Here is a 24,835-nt window from a genome sequence, read left to right as displayed (position 1 = left end):
AACCACTCCCTGCTCGTGTGCTGTGGGCACACACAGCACCTCTGTCTGCAGAGCCATGGTCCATGTCCAACATTCAAAAGGAAATCAGGAGGGCCCTCCTTGTGAAGTTTAGTGCTTCATGAAGTGTTTGTCCAATGGATAAAGATATGGATATATAGAGATATACCCATTTCTGTCTTCCCTGGAAGTGTTCAAGGCCGGGCTGAATGGGGCCCTGAGCAACCTGGTCTAGTGGAAGGTGTCCCTGCCCATGGCAGGGGGTGGAACCAGATGATCTTGAAGGTTACTTCCAGCCCAAAACATTCCAGGATTTTATAAGTCTATGTATATATAGACAGATAGGATGGGAAATTTCCCTGGGTTACTGCACTGCACAATGTTTTGAAACCTGCAGCAGTACCAGGAAGCTGAGGGGGCAGAAAGGCCTGGGAAATACCTCTAGAAGCAGTTAACAACTTGCCTTCTCATAATCTGCTTAATGTTGTTTAAACTTAGCTTAATTAGCAGCACATTTGGGGAGATTACACTAAATCCTCATGCCAAGAAGCTGTGTTGGAACTTCCCTGCTTCTAAAGGAAGCCCGAGGTCCTTCCCACCTCAGGAAGAGAGTCCCTAAAGACAGTCTGGGAAGGAAGTACTTATGGTGAGTGTAGTGTAGGGATGAGTCGAGCACAAGCTGCCCTGGAGCAGGACAAGAGCCAGCTGCTCACTGTGCTGTGCTGTGGTGGCACAAGGAGGGTGGATGTCACTGTCAGGGTCCTCCTCACCCCCCTGCTCTCACTCCCCACTCTGGGGACCTGGTTCAGCTCTCAGTTCTGCCTCCTCCTCTCACAGCTCCCAGCAAGATTCTTCCTAACTTAAGTCATACACAGCCCGACTGCTCTGCTAATGCAAATCAGGTCCCAATAAACTCCCTGGAATTTCACCGCTGTGGCCCTTACTTATATAGCTCTGGCTCAGCTAAACATTTGAATGAACACTTAAAACCAAGTGCTCGCTCAGTTTATGAAGCCTTACCTCTCCAAGTTCTTTGCTTAATAAGGGCTGCAGAGTCAGACACAGCTTTCAGCAGAAAAGCTGAGCCTTTAGCAGTTGTATTTGCAAATAAATTAATTTCTTAACGCTGCCAACAGAAACAGAAACACAAGTTTTCCACAGACACTCCCTGAAGTGTTCAAAACTAGTGACACCACACATGTGGATTTCTAAATATCTATAGCAGAAATGGCCTTTGAAAGACATTTGTGGTCATGAAGAAAAATCTGATCCAATATCCTCATCCCATTTCTAGCTTTGCTCTGAGGGTTTTGTTGTTAATGACTCACATCTCTGACAAAATGTGTCCGTGTGAATGATATAGAAAACAGTGGGAGAACAGACACTGACTGTGGAGATCCCAAACATGTCAGTGTGAGCAGCTGAGGGCTGGGATGGTTCATAGCAGACACAAGAGACCAGAGGACTCATTTTTTAGCTGGATTATCTGACACAGGATGTCAACTGTACTTATGGATATCTGATGTTAAAAAACATTTTTGTGCCTCGGTTCTCATCTCACATACAGGGCTATAATGAAGGAATAATTCTCTTGGAACAAATATCATTACCAGGATGAGATCAGATTCAATCCTTTCTGTCATTGGAAAGACTCCTGCTGAACTTCAATGAACAAAACCACAGATGCAAAAATCCAAGTGGCATAGATACAAATTATATACATTTATTTTTATTCATTTTAAATAACATTCTTCTGTATAAATTCTGACATATATTCAAATCATACACTTTTTTTTTCTTTTTAGAAATGCATTTGTAAGCATAGCATATGCTTGGGAGACGCCGTGTTTGGACGTGTAGTGAGACTGATGGGTTTCAGTTGGGAGCAAGTACAACTTTTAAGGCCCACATTTTTCTTATTTTAATCCATTCCTCTGACACACAAAGAGCAGAGCCCTGTGGGAGCTCATTCTAAAACTTCACTTTAAAGAGAAAAGTATTTTTATACCCTTTATTTAAAGGAGACTGTGCAAACTTTCTGCCACGTTTACATTGCCTGTAACACTGAAGGTAACAGTGCTGCACAGCAGTGGTTAACTGACCCAGCATACCTGAAGGATCCTCAATACATCCGTTCCTCTTTCCTAAATGCTAAGTTTGCCCAGCCTGGCCCAAGGGAATTACCATTCCAGGGGCTGACAGCTCCTGACAGCTCCCCAGGGCCAGCGCTCCTCGCAGCTATTTCCAGCCACGGCGGTTCACGAGACTCGAGATCATCTATTCTCATTAACCCAACCCCTTCTCTGCACATCTGCTGCACTCTGTGCTCACCAACTGCTCTCCCCAGCCGTGAGCCCTCCAGGCTGCCCCAGGCCTGACACACCTTTGTGCCCTTTACCCGCTCCAGTCTGGCCTCTCGCCTTTACTGCGGAACTGGGCTCACCCCATACGGACCAGCCCGGCCCTCATGACCCCAAGGATCGTGCCTTGAGGTGGTTTCCCACACCCACCCAGCCTCCCCTGCCCTGTTGTGCCTTCTCTGAGCTCTGCAGCTGCTGTCCCATGCCACGACCCCGTTCTCTGGGACACCCTCACTGCTGGATCCGGGCAGAAGGTGCTGCCCAGTGGCCCCTCAGGAATGCCACATGTAGCTGTACTGTCACCTCAGCCCTACAAGATGCCTCCCCCTGCCTCGCTGGCTGCTGAGCTGGGCCTCAAAGCAGCCCTGAGAGTCCATTTCTGGTTTACCTGCCCCTACCCCAACGGGGCATAACCTGAGCACCTGGGAAGCCTCATGACAAGTGATGACACAGGTCATGGTCCTGGTGACCTTCATTACCCAGCAGAGGTGTTTGAGCTCTGCACCCCCTCCAGTCAGAGCTGACTGCAGACAGAGGAGACAGAGCTAGCTCAGCCTCTTCCTCCCCTCTGTGCTGCCAGGTATGATTGATGAGAGCACGGAGGATCTGGTCTCACATCACCAAAGCCAAACACAAAGCTGTTTATTCTTTCCTTGCTGAGGCATCAACCTCCTCCTCTAACTGTTGTTCTCGAGTGCCAAGGCCTGGGTGGCAGGAGGTGGCTGGTGGGTCCCTGCTCAGTCATTCTCCCACCTAACAAGCCTTGTGCCAGTGCCACATCCTCGCTGTGCCCTGCTAAAGGACATCCTGTGCTTTCCTCTGCCATCCAAGCCTGGGCAGCCAGGTCCCTCCTGCCCAACCAAGCTTCCCATCACACCTGCCAGGCTACCTACATCCCTTCATCCAGATGTGCAACCCACAGACAACAGCTGTATTGCCGCCCCCCCACACACACATCCTGACTGCAGGGCATCCTGACCTCCTCCTCTGCCCAAACACAGAGTGTTTGGAGCACTCTGAAGGTCAGAAACAGCCCAGGTGCCAACACCTCCTGTGCTGTGGCAGGCAGGGACTAGGAGGGCTCAGCACCTGAGCCCACGCTCTGCTTGTGCAGATGGTCCTTATTTCTACAGTGAGACAAAAATCCTAGTCTGTTCCCATTACAAAGCAGCCCAGTCACACCAAAATTTGAGGAAGAGGTGTTTTGTGGCAGAGATTAAAAGATCTACTAAAGTATTTTAGAAACATTAAAGTGAACAGTTTGTCCTTCACTTTGCCCTCTAGTATCACTCCCCAAAACTAACACTTCCTAAATTACCTTGCCCCACCCCATGAAGTGACCAAGTGCAAGTGTATCACTAGATTAGCAATGCTACATAATTACAATTTTTAGGAAATTTTCTATTTCAGCCCCACCCTGCTCTTTAAGAATTCCGTGAGTAACTCCAGGATTAGCAATATCCAGATTTTCTCCTCCAGTCCTCCCCCATTTTATTACTAAAAGTAACCCTATTATGAATGACATCAGCCAGATTTATTACCTAAACTATGGGACCTCACCCAGGCCCACAGCAGGCAACTGCAGCTTTCCCATTGGGCCTATATGCAATTCCACACTCTGCCCTCACCATTTCCCTTGGTCAACCTCAACTATTTCCCTCCTGCCTTGTCGTGCCTCATCTTCAATTCAAATTTTGAGGCAGAAATGGCATCTTTGTGCATGTGTTTAAAGCACCTATTTCCCCCCCCTCCCAAGCCTCCAAAGATAAGAAAAGCCTCCACACAGCACCAGCAATCAAATAAATAACCACCACATTCTCCCTACCATTTTTCACCTGGAGAAATACCCACTCTTGCCTGGCTCTGAGGATGCATCCGCCAGCTCCTGCTGACCTTTAGCAGGTACTTCACTGAACCTCAGCATTAATTGCTGGTGAAGCCTCACCACGAACAGCAACACAGCTGCAGCTCTGGGGCTGGGCAGGAGTGAGGTGAAATATTTGTTCCATGCCTCGTTTCAATGCAATGGTTTGATTTCCAGGGGCGGGACCCCCGTCTTGAGGCTCACAGGCTGCAGGGACCAGCTGAGGAGCTCCCTGGTGTGACCTCCCCGTGCTGTGCTGTCTGTTTGGTGTTCTCCCTCTGCAAACAGCCCACCAGCCTCCCACAGAAATCAAGGGACTCTCTAAAACCTGTTCCCTGTAGGTTTGTTTGACAGCTGACTCCCCCCCCACCTTGTGCTACCTTAAACTCCTGAAACCACCCATGGTGCACTTTTACCTTTTGAGCCTCGAAGTGCAGATCTGCCCCTGTGAGCTCCTCATCACAAAGCTGTCTCCACCCAAACCCAGGAGACCTTTGCTTTTGCCCCTCGAGAGGCCAGGAGGCTGCACTCAGCCCTCTGGCACATCTGCCCCATCAGAGGTGGCGATGGGATCCCTTCACCCCATGAGCAGCTGCTTCAGAGAACCTCAGCCATGGAGACCAGGCTCTCAGTGTGTTCGTGACAGTGAATTTGCATTTTGGATAGAGATTTAAAAGCAAACAACAGATTGGTACATCCGATTTTTGGACACCTACTCGGCCCTAGTCATGGCAACACTGGTATTCGCTCTATATTTAAAGGAATGGCAAAATTTGACAGATGCAAGTAGGGAGCACTCACATTTTCTCTAAAAAAGAACGTTATTCAATGACACTAGAAGAAAAGCTTTAAGCAGTCGTTGTTTGCCAGAGGCCCAGCTCCAACAATATTGCCATCTCATTTACATTATTTTAAACAATCCTCATGTTTTGTTTTTGTTTTTGTTTTAATGCCACTAACCGCTGTACAATTAAAATCTAGAGGATAAAACATGACCTGGGGAGTAGGGGAGGTTGGGAAGGGGTTCATGGTTACGTTGTTGGGGTTTTTTTTTTGGTTGCTTGGTTGTCTTTTTTACAAATAATTACAAATACAATTCCAAGAAGATATATTACATTTTATATACAGAACACACCATTTCTATCAGGGTAGGGTATTAAGCCTGGCTTTTATTTTTACACGGCAACCCTGAGATGTCTTGTCGTCTTCCCTTGCACAGAAACTATACAAGTTCATTAACTCCTTCTAGAAAAAACTGGATTGCTATGCTTTAATAGCATCATCACCCTGTATAAATACTCAGAAAGGGAAAAGCTTAGTCTCTTCCCTAATTTAAATGTTCTCATGATTTTTATCCTGTTTCCCTGCTTAGTGGAAACAGATAATGGTGACTTTTTTTCAAGTGTGCAACTCACTCCTCTACTTGCCTTTTGGTAGCACAGTGAACAATTATTTCCCTTTTTTTTGTCCTCCTTTCAAACAAATTTCTATCAGGAACTAAAATGATGCCTTTCTAAAAGGTCTGTTTCCTGAAATTTCACTGTTACTTCATGAGCTACTTCTCAAACTAAAGGATGCAGATACAAGTGTTGGGTTGGCTGGAAACGAAGTAGCTTCTGATTCCTCACGGGGGTTCTGCTCTGTCCACCCCACCACCTCTTCACAACAAAATGTTTCAGACCAGCACAATCAAGTGTTTAACAACAGTGAATTCTATGGATCTTTATGGAGAACAGGACACTGAATGCATTTCACCACATTACCTGGAATTCGGATGTACTACACTGCCTTCTGTTCACCTGCAAGCTACAGCACGCCCAGCATCAGAGTATCTGAAGAGCAAATTCCTCTGCGTGGAGCCTTGGCACGGATCCTGATACCCCTTCCACAAGCCCTGTAGCTTTTTGAAGCCAACTTTGGAATAGCTGGATCGCTCCTAAGCTTTATAATTATGCATGGGAGTCGTCAGCGTTAGCTGTCCGTTCGGTGCCACTTCGTTCCCGTCGTCCTCCAGCAGCCCCGACACGTCGGCATTGGGAATGCTGTCGTGGTAGCTGCTGAAGCTGATGTTGTCCTCCTTGAGCTCAATGGTCCAAAAAGGAGCGTTCAGTTTTCGGTTCTGATACTCACGGTACATGTAGACGGCGCCCACGAAGCCCATCAGCAGGACCACCACGATGATGATCACCGTCAAGATAATGATGTTGAACTGAGTCCACGACACGTCTGCGAAGGCAGAGGTGCTGTTGTCAGAGGAGCTGACGGGAAATATCGTCTGTAGAGTTGTTGGGGACAACGTACTGTTCAGCACTGCCGTGGAAAATGATGTTGCCTTGGTGGTGTTTGGAGCAGAAGTTGTAAACTCCCTTGTTTCTGGGCCAAGAGTGGCTTCTACGAAACAAATAAGAAATGATCAATAAAAATCTGCTAAGCTGGAATCGAACACAAACGGAAGAGATTTGACATTTATATCAGTTATTATGGCAATTAAGTCTACACTGTTAAAGCTGGTGCTTTTTTTAAAATAGTTTACAAAATGGTTCACCAGGGTTGGGTTTCGTGGTTTATTAAACTAATTCTGTGTGCTAAGTGCCCATGGACTGCAGCATCCCTATGAAAAATCTGGTGCTGGAGGGATAAGTGAAGTAGTCAGGATTCAGTGTTCCATACATGAGCCTGTGATGAGAGCAAGTCACCCAGCCCAGCTCCTGTTCAGCCCACGAAAACAGGGCTTTACCAAGCTCAGCACATTTAGACTCTGAACCAACGTGTCACTTGGTGTCTGTGTGGCTGCACAGTCAGGCTGGGAGGACACAGCAACTCCAGAAGCTTAAACCCCTCACAACCAGTGCACCAGATGCAGGATTATTTTCATGACATTATTTCTGTCTTACCTGTACAAACAAGAAGATCAAAACTGAGAAAATGAACCACAAGTATTCAGCCATCACAGCCTTTAGCAACAGGTTTCAGTGTTTGCACTGCTTTAGGTAAAAGGGCAAAAAAACCTCAGTTCTGCTTTTGAGTGAGGAAGTTGTACACAAACCTCATGGAAACCCCCTGCCTGCACAGCCAGAAGCAGAAGGTGACCAAATCACAACAAAAAAAAGACTGTGGATGTTCTTATGGAGCTTTCAAACACAGCAGGGGCCAGTTGGGATCCCGTGTTGGTTTCAGCTGCTGCCACATGAGCATGGATGAGAAAGAACATGGGAACTACCAGAGTGTGCCACGAGCTCTGCCTTCTTCTTGGCACTAAATATCCAAGAACCTGCCTTGCTTCCAGCAGCCATGGGAGAAGTACTTTCTCAGATCTAGGAGTCAGTGACAAGTCAACACTGGAAATCTCATAATTGGGATGCAAAGTCATTATGCCTGCATCAAACCAGCTGAGCCACAGGCCTCAGAGAGCACCATAAATCCTGAGTATTAAGCTCACAGAAGTAACTAATAAAGCATTTCCTCACATGAATAACCTGATCTATTTTAGACTCTCAAATCTAGGCAGCAGGAACCCTCCAGAAGCTGAAGCCTCAATCAGCCAGAATGTTCTCTACACCTATTGCTCCACAGGACTCTCTTCACCCTCTTTCCCACTCTCTTCCTGCTCTCGGAAAAGCAACTTCATTTTAAACCCACGTACAGCTGCAGCAATTAGAGTTGATGGTGCTGTACAGATCCAGCTCTCCTGAACATCTACTAATTATGACTGAGGAGGAGAGTCACTTCCGAAGGACTAATTTTGCACTAAGTTGCATCTCCAGTGGCAACAGGAGCTGGAAATACTCAGCACATCTCCTGCCACGGGTCCTCAGGGGAACTCCCACGAGTTAACTTTGGGCTGTCACGTTCCCAGTTCATGCAATGAAGAAATGCCTCTGGAATGGGCATCACACACCGAATGGAGCCTCCTGCTCAGAGTCCCCTCCCTGCAGCAGCTCCTCTATTATCTGCAGGTCCTGCCTTAGGCTGATAAGGATACTCAGGATGCTGAATGCCAGAAGGTGTTTCTCTATGGGATAATGGGCAGAATTCTGCAGTAGGAAGCAACATGACATGAGCAAGAGGTTCCTGGAAAACCTTTGACTTTGGGGAAAGGGCATGAGGAATTCAGTCATCCTTCCCAAATTTCTTCATCAACACTCAATCCTTGGCAAGCCCCGCCAGCAGCTATAATTAGGGAAAAAAACAGAACAGAGACAATGGCTGATTCACCAGCAAGGAAACAGCACTTTTCTGGGCTTTATTTGTGAGTCAGCATCAGCTCAGTGCTGGCACGGAGGCCCTGGGTGAAGACATTTCCTGCAGCTCCCTGTGACAGGGCGGGCAGTGCCGAGCTCCGGCCGCGGCGTCGCTCCAGGGCCGTGCCACGGCGCTGCCTGTTCCGCTCCCGGGGCCGTGCCAGCTCTCCAGATGTCCCAGAGCAGCTCCTTGAGAGCAGCAGCTGTTCGCTCAATGGGCTGCTTTGGCAGCTTTGACGTGAGCATCACATCCAGCTGCTTGATTGAGATGCCAGCTCGGCAAAGCTTCTGCTGCCTCCTGCAAGGAGTGAGCTCCGGCGGGAGCCCACGCGCCAGCTCCCGGGTGGCACAGAGCCACACTGCACCACTGAGTCCTTGCTCTGCCTCACCATGGCAGCAGGAACACCATCCCCTCTGGGGCTGGAAACACTGACTTTAGTCACCCTGCACGTCCTTGGAATATTCTCTCCATCAGCCTTGAAACCATCAGAATCTTGGTCGGGTTTAAGGCTCTGTGGGTACCCAGGGCTGGGTTTAGCTTTGCTCAGGCTGTGCAGAACCTGCTGTCTCATTTCAGCTGCCATCACTGAAACACAACTTGGGTGATGATTTCACTCCAGAAGCCCCTCAGAACTAGGCCACTCCAATGCACTCGTGGTTTAGGAAAATCTTAACCTAAAACTAGTCAATGCTCAGTACCTCAGCATGTCAATTTTTAGGCAATTTGTGTGTAAGAAACCACACACATTTTTAACTGCTTAATAAGAAAGGGGAAAAACAAGTGTCAGGGAAAGAGGAAAGCTCAAAGAGCATGTCCCAGTCCCTGTGAAAGGCAACAATCTTCCCCCACATCAGGAACTGCCTATAACAATGCCATTAAAATAAAACTGAATGGTGAAAGTTACAAGTACACAAGCAAAGCCATATATATGGATTTTAATGGAGCAAGGTCATGTGGATCTTTGCACAAAGCCAGAGCTGTGCAGGGGGAGGTAATGGATGAGCTGATGCAAAAGTGCTGTTTCCAGCTGCATGACAGCACTGTTACAGCTAATGAGCCTCCAACTTTGCTGTATTGATCACCTCCCTGAGCAGGGAAGGACTCTGTGATTACATGTCCAGAGAGCAGCACGGGACTAAAAAACCACATTAGCTCCTGATGGAAGATCTGAATTGAATCTCTGTTGGTGATAAGGCCGAATTTATGCCCAGACACTTCCTTGCACTCTGGGTTCCCCCATCTAATACATCACACCAGTAATAATTCCACGAATGGAGCTGAAGATCCAATGTAAGGACCAACCTCCAGATAAACACTGAAGGAGCAACTTCAGAGTCATTTTCTTTCATTTTAGTCCAAGCTCTCCTGCTGTGCAGCAGCCCCTTTAAGCACCAGAGTTTGCACCTGAGATGCTACAAACAGTGAATTGGAGACTGATGAGACCCCCCAGAACTGCTACCAGCAAATTCTGGTGTTGACTCTCTCTGAAAGTTTGGATCTCACCTTTCTGAGCTTTGGCTTCCCCATTTAGAAAGAAAAAAAAACACAGAATACCTAAAGTTGGGCCAAGCAGCTCTTGTTTGCAGGGTGTGAAGAGTGATAACATTAAGAACAGCCTTCCTAGGGAACCAGCCAGTGCTATGGAATGGAACAGTCAGTAAGGACAGTTCACTGGGCACTATGACATCAAGAAATGCAAGTCTGAAAACCTACATTTAAATTCACTGCAAATAGGGTTTTCTTTTCCAGCTTGTTCACTAACAGTGCCTGCCACAGTCTGGAATCAGATCACACTTCAGGGCCAGTAGGCACCAACACGTTACAAACATCCAACCTTCTTCCCTTCACCACAGGCCAGATAAACCTAAACCAACACAAACAACCAACGCTACTCCCTCTCCAAGCTGCACAGGGGGCTTTGACAGACCCGAGGAGCCTGTTTTACCTTTCCTGGTGCAGTTGCTGCCCTCGGGGTCCCTGGTGTAGCCCTCCTCGCAGCGCTCGCAGTGGAAGCCGGCGGTGTGGTAGAGGCAGCCGATGCACTCCCCGCTGTCGGGCCGGCACACGCCGGGGGAACGCGCCGGGTCCACGTTCCCGTGGCACTTGCAGCTGACGCAGATGCTGTCGGAGTTGTAGTAGCCCTTGTCACACTGGTTGCAGTTGAGGCCCGTGTAGCCCGTTCTACACTGGTCACACCTCGGCACGGTCTCGCCAGGCTCTGGGGGACACAGGAAGGAAAGCAGGGATGTGCCACAGCCCCTTGCAAGAGGCACGGGGAATTTTCCCACAAGGCACTCTGACAAAAATCAGCAGCACCCAAGTATTAACCAAACTCCAGTTTTTGAGCTGGAAACACAATTTTTGAACTGCAGCAGTTTTTCTCTGTTCCTAGGGGGAAAAGCAGCTTTAGGAGTCTCTGATGCCTCACACCAGCCTCACAGAGCACTCTCAGCACGTTGCTAAGGAAAGAGATCATTACTCCTGAATATTTCCGTCTCAAACAGGCAATTTCAGAGAACAGCTGGAACTATATCGGGAATGCTTGTCATCTGCAAGAACTTTTTGGCCTATAAGAAGCCAGAAGTGCCTTGATTGCAAAACTGATTAAGGAAGTATCAAAAAAAGTTATACATATGATTATTACAGCCATGACTTCTCTCAGTTACATTGGGGAATCTCTACTTGGAGTCCCATGGAGATGTTCAGAAGCAGGCTCAGAGGTATGGATGGCTACATGGCACTGCTGGGCACCTCTCCTGGTTGCCACAGGCTCAGCAGTTTCTCTCTGCAAAATTTTGCAGGTTCTTCAGAGCAGGCTGCAGCAACACACTGGGAGTTAGACCTAGACTTTTAAGATCCCTTCCAACCTAAACCAGCTGACATGACTTTACGATTCTACGCTCCCTCCACTGCACAGCCGCTCTCACGAGAGGCAGCACAAGCACCAGGGACACATCACAGCAGGAGCTACTTCCACAAGGTGCCCGCAAACAGGAGATTCACAGGCTGTAAAACACCTCACTGGGCTGACGCACTCTGAGGGGCAATTTAGCAGAAGAGAGCAACGTTCATTGTGAGGAATTAGAGCAAAAGAAAAGGCTCACGTAAGCGGCAGGTGCCGGTGGATGCCACGGTGGAGCAGGGGCAGCGCTGGCAGGCGTGGGCAGGATGGGCACTGCGGTAGAAACCCTCCTTGCAGAGCTCACAGTGGTCCCCCTCGGTGTTCTCCTGGCAGTTCAAGCAGGTGCCTGGGGAAGGGAGAGGAGCACAGGCAATGGTTCAGCAGCAGGAACTGGAGCAGAACATTTGGAGCAAGAATGCACGTGGAGCGCTCTCAATTATCAGAGCTCACAGGTGGGTTGGGATGCCCTCTGGCCAAAACATGATCCTGGCCTCTTATGACCTTCTGATGCTCATCCCCTCGTTCCACACACACAGATCATGTGAAAAAGCAGGTGGCCCCAGAAGAGAGGCCCCACAGGTTATCACTGAAAGGTCACTGCAGGTAAACAGGGCCTACCAATGTTAAACTCTCCTCAAGGAAAGGGGAATTTCAGTTTGCCTTTGCACCAGTGAGATGGAATTTTGAAGCTTCAAGTCTCCCACCCCCACAAGGGGTCCCTCGGGTTTATGTCTTTGGGTTTTTTTGTGAGCAGCCTCTTCCTACACCCCAGAGCTGGTGGTGAGGGGTGAGGGTGTGCCACCCTCCTGCTTTGGGGACAGGCTGCTCCATCCCACCAGCGTGGCTCCAGCTTCTCCATCCCCAACACAGGAGAAGGCAGCAGTGAGTCACTGACCTTCCCAGAGGAACAGAGGAGAACTGGGGGCTCACATGAGCCACCTCCCCTTCCTGGGGAAGCCCCTGAATCAGAAAGTTGACGTGCCGTGTCTCAGCAGAGGCTGTGTCCTAATGGCCTCCAAATTGCATTTTGATACCACTGTGACCAGAGAAGAAAAATCTCCCTAGTTACGAAAGCACAGCCTCTATCCAAAGCCCATCCATCACCAGGAACACGCTGTAATTCAGCCAGCTCCTCAGTGAGGTGGCAGGGAGCTGAGGGAAGCTTGTGTGATTAAATCTCAGTACCACGCTCTGCAAAGGCAACAGCCCCCTTCTGTAAAGCAGGGTGGCACAGAGCAGCATATTCACCTCATGTGAGAGCACAGACTCACTGAGCTGATCCAGCAGTGCTGCTGGGGGACGGCAAAGTCTCATATCAACACCAACCACAGGAAAAAAATCCTGATTTAGGTTAAAGCTGGCTGTTAAAAAACCCACAACAGATTTTCTTATTAATATCGGAACAGTTTGGCTCCCTCACAAGCCCAACACACTGCATGGCTCCCATGCCTCTCTTTCCACAGCGATGACTCTGCAGCTGAGCATCCCTGAGCCAGCCTGGAGTGTCCTTGCAGCCAATCCCTGTGCTGAGGGCAGGAAGCAAACCCGGGAAGCAGCTGATTCACCCCCAGCAGGGCGCTGACAGCACCCTGATGACTACAGACACTTGCTCGGCGTCAGCTCCCACCCACTGTTTGCTCTTCCCTCAGCAGCCTGTCAGACACGAGCCAGTGGTTTTTGTGGGAGAGATGTCAGGGTTAGAGGGGAAAATTATCTGCTGGGCTCGGTTTCTCCAGCAGCAAACCCTGATCAGCTGTTCCAGCAGGATGGATTCCTAGGACAGGGCACAACTCATGGGAAGTTCATTTTCCCGGCCACAGCACAGGTGCCTTGGACTGTCCTCCACAGGCATCAATGGGGGCATAAATCTGGAATCACACCTGCATTGTCTGCACAGTCTTGATCATTTCAGGACCAGTGCCTTTCCCATGGGCAGAAATCACTCACATTTATCCCCACCAGCCCTGCAAAATGGCTGCATTTCCATGAGTCAGCACATTGCTCAGCCCTGCAGAGCACGCACAGGCCTGCCATCAGGTATCACTGTGGAAAGCCTTAATAATTAATAGCATTTCTCATCCCAATAATGCCCTCAGGAAGGATCAGACCTCACAGTACCCCAGCTGGGAAGAACCAACCCACCTGATTGTACAGACACACCACGGGGTGCAAGGGTCGTGTCGGAGGAAGTGCTGTCGCCTGGGGAGCTCTCCCTGCCCAGTTTATTTATTTATGCCCAGTAATTTTGAATATTCCTCCTGGACAGAGCAATGCCAAGCAGGAACCAGCTGCAGAGCCAGCAGAGGGAGCCCAAAGTACAGCATTAATGGGAAAAAAAAACCTTGAAAATTTGACAAAGACTACATAGAATCGATGCAAAGCTGGGGAGGTCACACAGAGTGCAGCCTCTAAAGCAAGCTGAGTGTTCTCCTTATTTATTAAGTATCAAATCTAATCTTTAATTGACTGTTCTCTGTTCTGGTTTTGTTGGGTTTCCCCCCTCCCCCAGATGGAGGAAAATTTAAAAAAAAAATAAATAATATTTTTGTCAAATCAACAAAAGGTCATTAACCAAAATGAGGGGTTTTCATTGCAATGCCATGGGCAGCGATGGGCAGCAGCACCAGAAAGGCTGCCTGAACAGCCCCATCCCAGGGACAAGGTCTGTGCTGGGTTTTCTTTGGGTTTTGTTTCATAAATCGAAAGCAGGGAGAACACTGAGGGAGGAAAAAAAAAGGAAGAGCAGATTATCCTCCTCCTTCACAAAACCCACACACCCAGCTCCAAATCAGTAACACAGCTGATGTGTGCACAGCTTTAGGGACAGTTTCATATCCTTCAATGCTGGTAGGACATAAGCACATTGAGCTCAGTAGAGGAGAGAATGCAGTAATTCATCCTCAGGGAAATGCAGTAATTCATCCTCAGGGAGCACAGATCCGGCGCCACCGCTAACGCCGAGCGGGATCGGGGCACCAGCACTGCAGCTGCCTGTTCCTCTGCTGCCAACACACAGCCCAGGAGGGAACACTGGGGCAGAAACTGCCCAGAAACACCTCACTTGATGGCCTCTGCCTCTCTGCCAGCTACACAAAAGCTCTGCAACATTAGTTTGAATTATTACCCCTTTCTAAGCTCCTGGATAAATATCACAGAACCACATTTCAGCTGGAAGTTTGGATGAGAATTTGGATTCTTAAGGGAGCCCTGTGGCTGAAGTGAGGGTTGCACAGGCAATCACATAACATCTCTCCTCTGGGATCTGTCCTTCCAGTGGAGATGGGAAAGTGATTAGATTCCCTCTGCCCTCCCATAAGCTGTTCAAGCACAGGTGCCTGGACATTTGCACTTCATCAACATCTGAGTGAGAGACAATCAAAGAAACGATCTAGGAAAATGAACACAGCCAATTTATAAAAAGTGGGCAATATTAATTAGGCACTGCCAGTTTTTTCCAGCTCTAATCCTGCTATCTGTAGCAAAATGTCCCCTTACGTCAGTGCCAGTACAGTATATATTTCCAGGTAAACAGCAGTTAAACAAAAGCTCTTAAAAAGCCCATGTTTTGTGTTTATGTAAGTGCAGAGAACAATAGAGCCCTGATTTTCGATACAGACTGCTGAATTAAGGCTCTGCATTGCAGCCTGGGGCAAAACACACAGCCTTTACTGCCTTCCTTCAAAGAGGACCAGCTCCATCCTCGCCCTGCATTTCCATTTCAGTTTTAAGGTAAAAATTTTGGGTACTCAAGGCATAAAGATGTAGATGAAGGGGATAAGAGCAGAGGTGTGTGAAAGCAAACAGCAAAAAATGGAGAGAAGGAGACAGGTGAAGTCTGCAGCCCCTGCACTCACCTGTTGAGCTGTTGCAGGTCTGGGAGTGGTTGTTGCACTGACAGGGCTCACACGTGGTTTCATTAAACCTGTAATATCCGTCACTGCACTGGTCACACTTCAGGGCCGTGACACCCACCTTACACTGGCACTTCCCAGAGCTGCAGAGGGAAAAACAAACACTGAAACCTGGCTGTACTGGAAGTCATCCAAGGTATAAACCTGCGGGCAGGGTTTTGGGCTTCATTCCCTCTTTTTCCTCCTTTCTGCTGGAAGCAGCACATGAAACCCACGAGCAACCGATTCCAAAAAGTGATGGGAAGTTCAAGAAAGGCCAAGTCACTGCCAAGCCAGTTGCCCCGACAGCAATTTCCAGCTGGGCACCAGAAATCATGGCTCATTCTAGAAAGCTCTGGCCCGAAGCCATCCCATTGCATCAGCCCCAGCAGATGCTCCAATGAGCCCCTCTCAGTCCCTGCTCCACCGAGCACCAGCCCCGGGTCCTGCAGGACTCTGGGACACCCGTGGTCACTGTGCCTGAACAATAGCAGAGCACCCACATGGATAATGACCTCCCCTCCACACCAGTGCTGAGCAGCACCTCCCAGATTTTTGGGTGAACAGACAATTCCCTGCTCACCACCTGCTCCACCTGCTCCCCCGGGAGCTGGCACAGGATCTCAGGTGTCTCGCTCAGGTTCCAGCCAGGGCAAGTGTCAGCCACCTGCACTCCCTCCACTTCTCCTCCATGACCCCATTTATCCCTTCCACACAACACCTCCATGGATGGAGAGAGGGTAAAGCCTCTCTCCAGTTGACTTCTGCTACCCAGCAGGGCCAGGGAAGTACAAGAGAGGGTTTTCCCTTCCCCAGAGAAGGTTTCCACTCCAGCTGACCCCAGACAGAAGCTGTTTACTTGGGCACAGTGTGACTGCAGGAGGGTGGAGCCCTGCACAGCGAACACAGAGGGCATTGCTGGTGGCTGCCACGAGCAAACAAATACCAGGAGCTATAAAAAGCAAAGGTTACCCTCATTCCTTTGGCTTTCCAAGCCACTCTCTCCACACAGAGGCTTCAAACCCTTCGCTTTCATAAGCAACTTTCCACCCTGGCAGCATTTAGCTCAGCTCTCCCAGGAATCACAGGAATGGATGAAATGCTCTTTCCCATCAAGCCCTGGGCACGGCAGTGGCTCATCCCACCTGCACACAGGGAACAGCCAACGCCTGAGCCGAGGGGCAGGGAGCACTGAGTGCCTCTCCACGTGTCTGAGAGCCCTGGGGTGACCTGCAGAGAACCTCAGCCCTGCCTGCTGCACAGGGAACCAGGACAGCAACCCAAATAAACAGGATTTGGTCTCCTCCAGGTGATGGATTTATCTGCACATGAGGCAGGTACCACCCACAGACACCCCCGCACACTGCTGGATCTCCCTTCTTTTGGCTCTCCCCTTTATAACCTCCACCCTATTCAAACACCTTTTAAACACCTTTGAAATACCTTTTAAATTCAGTATTTCAGGGCTTGCTGTGCCTGCACAAAGCTCATCCATTGTTCCCCCTCTCCTCCAGCTGAATAGTGAGCAAGGCACAATTCACCTCTAAAAGCCTCCAGAAGAATCTGCTGATTAAAACTAATAGAGGCTCGATGCACTGTTGATGTGTTGTTTTTAATTAAAATGCAGTAGATTGCAATGTTTGGGAGAAGACGTTGATTCTGTTAGAAATCAGCATAATTTAATATTTCTGTTGTTTGTTTGCTTGCCAAAGGAAGAGGAAACACCAAAACAGGGACCTCAGCCCAAGTGGCTACACAATTAAATAGTTCCAGAATCTGAAACCTCGGGCACATGTAATGGCCTGACTACAAGAAGGAAAAAGAAATATGATGTCTCCTTGCTCTCCAGACCATTATCTGGAAGGGCAGCAGGCAGATGCAGGATTCAAAGGGATGCTGGTAAGCAGCTCAGTATGTTTGACTTTTAAAGAGCTTTTCACAAGACCTGACATTAATCCAAACGTTGTCACAACGTTTAAAATAAGCGCAAACAAAAAGCAGCTTGTTTTTATTTGCTTCTGACTGCTACTGCACAGATATTCCTGTAAGAGGGCAGGGCACAGGCAGAGCCAAGCAGGGAAAAGTAACTGATATGGGAAGGAAAATATGATATTTAGCCTGAAAACGAATCTTTGGGAGATGCACCCCCTGAGCAGGGTTTTGTAGGACCAGGCATTAAAGCTGCATCATCTTCACCCTCCCTGGCTTCCTCCTGCAGTCCAGGGAGCTCAGTTTTACTCCCTCCTGTCCCTGATGAGGCCTTTATCTTAAGGACACCCTCCTCTTCCTCCTGGCTGGCCCCCTTCCACCCAGACTCCCACTTCATTTCATTAAAGGAGGTTTATTCCCCAGTGACCCTGCTAGAGCTCAATGCAGCATTTTGGGGCAGAGTCCCTTGGTTTTACTTGTTAGCTTAAAAATAACAGGAAAGAAAGCTGTTTTATTTTTTTCTGAAGAAGTAAAAAAGACTGTTTTGGAAAGTTTGGTTTGAATGCCTCTCAAGCAGACCTTTTTTCAACATGTTACACATGGCAAAGAGCCAAGTCCTGCATGTGCAAGAATTAAATCACTCAGCAAATATAAAGCTTTGCCTGTGGTCATTGCTTCCATAGAATAAAGACCCCTTACAACACTCCTTTTTATAGCTCCAGCCCAGCAAAGACTGTCAGACACTTTTTAAAGCAAAGGTCAATGATATAAATGCATTGAAACCACAAAAAAAAAAATGCTGTTAACAGACCGATTGTGCCCATAAAAATCCAGAAATCTGAAAGAAAAGACCCACAGTTTAATACTTGCACAGCAAGAACTGAACTGGATTTTGAGTATCAGCCAGGAATTTCTTTTTTGGGGGAAGTGGGGGGAAGGAGGGGCAAGGGAAGAGGGAAACATTTTGATGCAGCAACATCAATTGCTCAACTCCATTTCAGATGGTGATTAACTCCACTGAAGCCAGCCAATTTTTAGCACTTGAAAAAGAATCGATACAGAAGGATGTGTTGGGACAAAACCAGACTTCCAGTAACCAAAGTCGCCTGCCAGCTTTGGCTTCTATTAGATTTTTATGAATATACTTACTTTAGAGACCGTGTAGGTAGTGTGAATCACCAGCACATCATCCATCAACTTTATACAAGTCTCCTCATGATTAAAACCATCACCAGCACACGAGACACTGGCAGAAGGAGCCGGCAGTGATTGTTGCTTGGCAGGGACAGACCACGTGCAAGGCTGGGATCCAGCATGGAATGACCTGACCCTCCAGGAGTGGGGGCTACACACCAGGTTTGGGACCCCCCCCCAAGGCAAGGGGGAGTTGCATCTGATCCCCCTCATCCCTCAGGCTCCATGTTATGCCTTGGGAGCAGGTGTCCCTGCAGGGAGACAGCCTGGGGCTGGACCAGGATGCAGCCACCCTGTGGATGCAGCCTGTGTCCCGCAGATATGGGGCAGAGGGTTGTAAATAAAAGCAAAATATTGGGCCAGGGAACAGCCTACACCCCAAAATATGCCTGCAAAAGCTGTCTGGTTTCACTTCCACTCCCCAGAGGCTCCCTCCATTCCCCTAAAGGGAAACAGCCACAGGATGTGGGAAATCCCATCACTCGCCAAGTGATTTGTGCCACCAGTGGCAACCAAACATTCCCCATGGTGGGATTTTGATGGCCAGGGAAGAACACACTGAAGGGACAGGCTCCACCTGGGACCTCGGGCAGTGCCCTCACCTTGCACTGCTCAGCACAGGCTGCAGGAGCTCAAGGCCTCATCACAAGGGAAACAGCATTAAAATATCTGTGGTCTGAGACAGCCTACAATGTGCAGTCACATCTCCAAGGGGTCTCCACTCCTCCTCCACAGAAACATCCTGACTTTAACTGGGACATGACAGGCACAAGATGGATGGGAGGATAAAGGACCATGGCCTTAGGGGCTGTTGGGAGACAAGCTGTGCATAGTTAATGGTGTAACAGAAAACCCTTAGCAAGCTTCAATCATCTATTTTCTTCCTTTTTTTTTTTTTCCCAAGGAGGAGGGAAGGGAGAAATTAATTTTGAATATTTTCCCAGACACCAGAAAATCCTGGATGCCCAGATCTCAGTCACAGCCCAAGGACTGCCTGACAATGTCAGAGCCAGCAGAAACAGCACAGCACCAAGCTTTTGTGCCTTTATTTTTAAAACATAACAGACTGGTAAGGTTTTGGGGTAGAGTCAGACAAGGAGGGAGCTTCCATGGGTCCCAAACCCTGTGGATGAGCCCTGCAAACTCCCCCCAGCTTTGAAGAACAGTTTTGCCAAATACATTTATCATCTTCTCCCTGAAGCACAGAGAACACCTACACACCCCACAGCTCAGCACCAACCAGGACCAGCCCCAGGAGAGATGGTGAGGGGCCATTCCCCAGCCTGGTGGCATCTCCAGCTTCTTCTGCATCCCATCCCCTCCCCTTTCCCTTGGAAACCTTCAATGACAGCCATGCCCATCATTCATCCCAGCAGGGCCCAGAGGTGTTCCTGGAACAGACACAATTAACAGCAGCAACGGCGTATGAATGAGGAAAATCGCGTTGAGCTACGAGCATCTGTAAAACAACCCCCATGAAAAGGCTTTGTCACACTTTGATGGGATAAGACAAAAGGATTCTGCACAAGATTAGGAGGATTCAGAAGGGATGTCTCTAAAAATGGTGTGTTCCTCCAGCGAGCTTGGCTCCTTTAGTGCTGATTTTCTGTGATGTCTGACAGCAGCCAGGGGATGAATCTCTCTTATATTTTCCTGGGTTGCATGGAAAAGTTAACATTTGAAAGCTAAATGCTCCAAGACACTTTGGTGGAAAACCAACAGTGTTAACACTCAATCAAAGAATGATTTAGGTTGGAAAAGTCTCCAAGATCATAGAGTCTGACCTGTGACCAACCCCCATCTTGTCACCCAACCCAGAGCACTGAGAGCCACTTCCAGTCATTCCCTGAACACCTCCAGGGATGGGGACTCCACCACCTCCCTGGGCAGCCCCTTCCAATGCCTGAACACCCTTCCCATGAAAAAATTCTTCTTGGTGTCCAAGCTGAACGTCCCCTGGTGCAGCTGGAGGCCGTGTCCTCTCATCCAGAGGGAACCACAAAGCCCTCTAACGCATGCGCTGATCTTCCTTTAGGTCACTTGATTTGAACATCGGCACGTGGGGAAGGGGAGAGCAGGAAAAAGCCCCACGTTGGGTTTCTCCTCCCCGCTCCCTCGGCTCAAACCAAAGCCCTGGCAGCCAAAGCAGCTCCGTGGGAGGGTCAGTGGGGCCAGGGCTGAGCCCCCACTCAGAGCCCCTTTGTGGAGGGTAGAAGAAGTGGGGCTTTATGGGGGCCAACACTGGCCCATTGTGCGCCGCATTCCTCCCTCCGTGCCGGGGGACGGCGTCTGTTTGTGTGGCAGCCCTCGGCTGAGCAGGGACACTTCACAGCTCTGAAAGGCCACTCTGTGAATGTCAAAGGGCCACCTTGTCTGGCCACCGCCGCCTCCACAGCCCCGGCTCCCCCGCCAGGGAAAGCCGGGAATCTCCATCCCCGGGGCTGTGCTGCCTCCTCCGGGGGCCCTCCCGGCACCACCCACCAGGACCAAGGGGGCTGGGGAGGGAGGGAGGGAGCGATGGGCAGACCCTGATGGCCCTGGAGAGCGAGGCTGGATGGGGTCCGTTATGGTTTCCATAAGGAAGAGCAACAAAAGCCTCACTCACTGCAAAATTTCAACCCCAGATGGTGTGTCCTGGTTTCTCAGAATAAGCCCTGGAGATCATGGCAACGCAGGGATGGGACAGGAAACCTCAATGCAGAGAAGGACACATCAGTGAGGATGGCAGGGAAACAGGGCTGGTCCCTACTGGACACACCAGTGGTCCCTCCATCCCCCAGATCTCTGCTCAGGCAGCAGCAGAAGACAGGCTGAAGCAGTGCCTGAAGTCAGGCTGGGCAACAACCCCAAACCAGAATCCAGCCACAAGAGCTTAAATAGTTGAGCCAATATTTTTTTTTTTTTTTTGAGGGCAGTCAGTGTTTGCCAGAGCAGCAAAGTCTGCAGCAGAACAACACAGGAACGGCAAAGCCTGCTGGAAAACCCACAAAATAACAGGATTTCTGAGAAGCCACAATTACCATAGGGGAGATGATAACAATCCACCTTTCCCTGCCGCTGTGTCCAGTCACTCATTCATTTCCTATCCCTGTCTGCAACCGAATAAAAAGGGGTGCAGGTACAAAATTTACCTGATGTAAAGGATGCAAGAGGTTGAAACAGGAGAGAGATTTAGATAATTAAAGCATGCAGAAAAATAGGCTCTAACAGGGTATTCTGATTTTCTGACGTCCACATGTAATAATTTCCGCTACAAAACAAGATCTGTTCTCTGCAGAATGATGCTGACAAGGCATTACTGGGAGATAATGAGCCACCAGTTGTGCTCAGCTGATCTATAAAGGGGAGAGTAGCCTTTTTAAAGGGAAAAAAGAGGTGCCTTTTTGTCTGGTTTTTTGGGGGTTTTTTAAAGACAAATCCTTAAGGACTTGAGCTCCCAAGGTCATCTCTCCAAAGGGGAGCAGTGGTTTTACTGGACTGACAAAGTACAGCAGAATGGAAATACAGATCCCACGCAAAGAAGAGACATTTCAGAAGTGTGATGACACTTCAAAGACAGAAAATGAAGGTTTTTATCTATGCAAAATGAGAACTCCATTGCTTCCCCCAAATAACCTCCTGGGGTTGGGATGGGCAGCAGTCCCGGGAACATGAAGCTTCTCTGATCTCAAACCACAGCCTTGAGCACCCTTCCTGTGCAGGCTGGTGGAGCTCCACAAAAACCTTGAATTCCAATGGATCTGCATTTCCTGACTAACCAAACAACATCAAACTCTGCTCCACATGATGCTCAAGGTGCCTCCAGACTGTGACCCACCTGGCTGCCTCCCAACACCACCAGGACCAGTGTTCCTTACTGCTTCTCTCCCCTTGATCTCTTTGGCACCTTCCCACATCCCACCAGCTCCACAATCCCAGCTCCCTGCCCAGCTCCCCCAGAAACCCCAGCCCTTATTCAAAGGCCTCAACAAAGCACGTTGTCCAGAGTTGCTGACCTTACCCTCACCAGCAAGGCTCTTGCAAACCCCCATGAGCAGAGGTCACAAGATCAGCCTCTCCACACAGAATCCCACCACAAAGGCAGCACACAGGGATGGTCACTGCCCTCCCTGCTCAGCCTCTGAGCATCCCTGCTCCAGGGGACAGCCATGTACAGATGCTCTCAGGGACACTCTGCCTTCTTTCTTTTTAATATGGACATGATGTCCCCTCGAGGGGGCAAAACATCTCTGAATTAACACTTGGACATTTATATGCATGTTATTCTTTTTTCTCAATGGAAATGAGCGACAGGAACTGTCTCTCGTATGATTTATGCCAAGCCTGCAGCACAAACCGTGCAGGAGCACAGAGCTGTCTCCACAGCCAGCAGTAAAGAAAAGCTGCTCAGACAGCACAGGAGCAGAGCACTGCACCCTTGGGCAGTGGGTTTCAGCCCACAGGAACCAAAGCTCACATCACCTCCAAGCCTCTGCTTCCCATCGCCCATCTGCTTGTGGGGAAACTGAGGCACAGGCAGAGGGAGCAACCTAATCCACAGATCCCAGTTTAACATCATCTGTTTTCACTTGGGACAATGGCAGCAAATATGTGTGTTTAGTCTGCAGCTTTTTTAAGGAAGTGGAAAAACTTTAACCCAGTTTAGATTGTTAACCCAGGTTTAGGTAAACCACAAGGCGAAGCTGTGCCAGGGGAGGTTTAGGTTGGGTATTAGGAAAATATTCTTCCCCCAGAGAGTGGCTGGGGACTGACCAGGCTCCCCAGGGCAGTGGGCACAGCCCCAAAGCTGCCAGAGCTCAAGGAGCATTTGGACAATGCTCTCAGAGACAGGGTGAGATTGTTGGAGTGTCTGTGCAGGGCCAGGGGTTGGACTGGATGGTCCTTGTGGGTCCCTTCCAACTCAGAATATCCTGTGATCCTTGAAACACCCCACAGCAGCCACAGCTCTCCTCTTGCTCACTGGCACAGGTCATAGTGCACCAAAAGTTGTCTCTCCTAGAACCAGGGTAAATTAGTTTAAAACACAAAACCTCCCAGGGAAATGGGGAATTGAGGCTGAGCCCTTCTGCCAGGCAGTAGCTTCTCATAACACCATCTCCACTTCACAGCTCTACTCCCCCATGCACATCCCAAATCTTGGGGTGCAAGAGCACCCACACGGGGACAGCTGCTCGTGGGCTAAACTTGCTGCCTCCACAACTGCAGGAAAAGCAAAGCCACAAAGGCCTACCCTAGGAAAGCCTCGGGTGAATGACTCGCAGGAGGTAAATCAGGGTCATCCCACCTCTCCCTCCCTGCTGGGGAACACAGGGAAACCCCACACCAGCACCCAGCAGATGAGCTGCCAGGGCCCCACACCACTGGGCTGCCCTTGGCCAGTGTTTGCAGCCCCATGTGGGGATGGGGCAGGGCTGGCAGCGAGGTAAAAATAAATAAATCAAAAACTGCAGAGTCATTTGACGTCTCCTGCTCCCCAGGAGGGTACCACATGCTGCCTCATCCAGGCTGGTCTCATCCTGCTCCTTTAAATCCATCAGCCTGACGACAGGTTTACACGGGAGAGTTATTTTGGTGTGTGTTGAAGGAGCTGTGCCCGCAAGGCTCCTCACACCAGGGCACGACAGCTGTGAAACTAAAAGGCTTTCTCAAACCAAACCCCTTCCCCCTCAGCCTGCACATCACAGGGCTGCTGAGGGAGCAGCTGCTGTGCCATGACTCAGATGGGGACACGAGTGGCATTTGGGGCAAAGCTGTGCAGGGCACAGAGGGCCAGAAACACTGCAATGAGCCCCAGCACTCCCACTGCTGCTGGGGCTGCAGACCATCAACCCACCTTTGCTGCCTCTGGCTTGGCCCCCTGCCCAGCCTTGGGGAGCAGGAGATGAGAGTTCAGGCACAGGACTCTGCTCACATGAAGTAAAAAGGAAAAATAAGTGCCCAGGGGTGCAAGGCTGGGAGATTTGGGCTGGGCAGCCCAGGCACAGCGACCTTCTCCAGCAGCATCACCTTCACCTTTGCCTCCTCCACCAGGAGGGAGGTTCCTCCTTCCTCAGAGGACACAGAGACAATTCAGCTTTCAACTCCAGGTGCCCAGAAGATGGTGTGAGATGCAGCTGGTGGGGGCAGGTCCTGGCTGGAGCTACATCACCATGGGCTGGGGCCACTACCAGCCACTCTCCCCTCCCTGTCCTCATCCGCAGGGCTTTGCAGCAGGAGCACAGCCCTTCCAGCTCAGCCTGTGCACCCAACATGAGTCACCATCCTCATTCTCCACTACTCTGACCTTGACCACGGCCCTTGAAACTTCAGCTTCATTCCCCACCCTTCCTCTATGGACTATGAACACTTCCAGGCCACAGCTATCTTTAGCAAGCATCTGCACAGCATCCAACCCAGAGAAATGTGGTTTTATCCGAGGTTTCTAGGCGTTAACCGCAACAGGGACAACTCACTCCCC

At 49.5% G+C, this 24,835-nt stretch overlaps 1 protein-coding gene across 1 annotated transcript in view; it reads right to left on the bottom strand.

Moving 5' to 3' along the window:
* Positions 1–1,695: 1,695 nt before the first annotated feature.
* Positions 1,696–24,835, bottom strand: part of MEGF9 (multiple EGF like domains 9) — a 50,265-nt gene continuing 27,125 nt past the window's right edge. Inside the window, exons 3-6 of the mRNA XM_064677089.1 lie at positions 15,220–15,359; positions 11,568–11,711; positions 10,409–10,681; positions 1,696–6,612 (exon numbers count right to left, since the gene is read on the bottom strand). Coding sequence (XP_064533159.1) covers positions 6,158–6,612; positions 10,409–10,681; positions 11,568–11,711; positions 15,220–15,359 — 1,012 coding nt within the window. The 3' untranslated portion in view covers positions 1,696–6,157. The remainder of the gene's footprint in view (positions 6,613–10,408; positions 10,682–11,567; positions 11,712–15,219; positions 15,360–24,835) is intronic.

This window comes from Pseudopipra pipra, chromosome 20, assembly GCF_036250125.1.
Source record: "Pseudopipra pipra isolate bDixPip1 chromosome 20, bDixPip1.hap1, whole genome shotgun sequence".
In the NCBI taxonomy this organism is placed as follows: Eukaryota; Metazoa; Chordata; class Aves; order Passeriformes; family Pipridae; genus Pseudopipra; species Pseudopipra pipra.
Note: the sequence above shows the minus strand (reverse complement) of the source record. Positions and strands in the feature narration are given on the sequence as shown.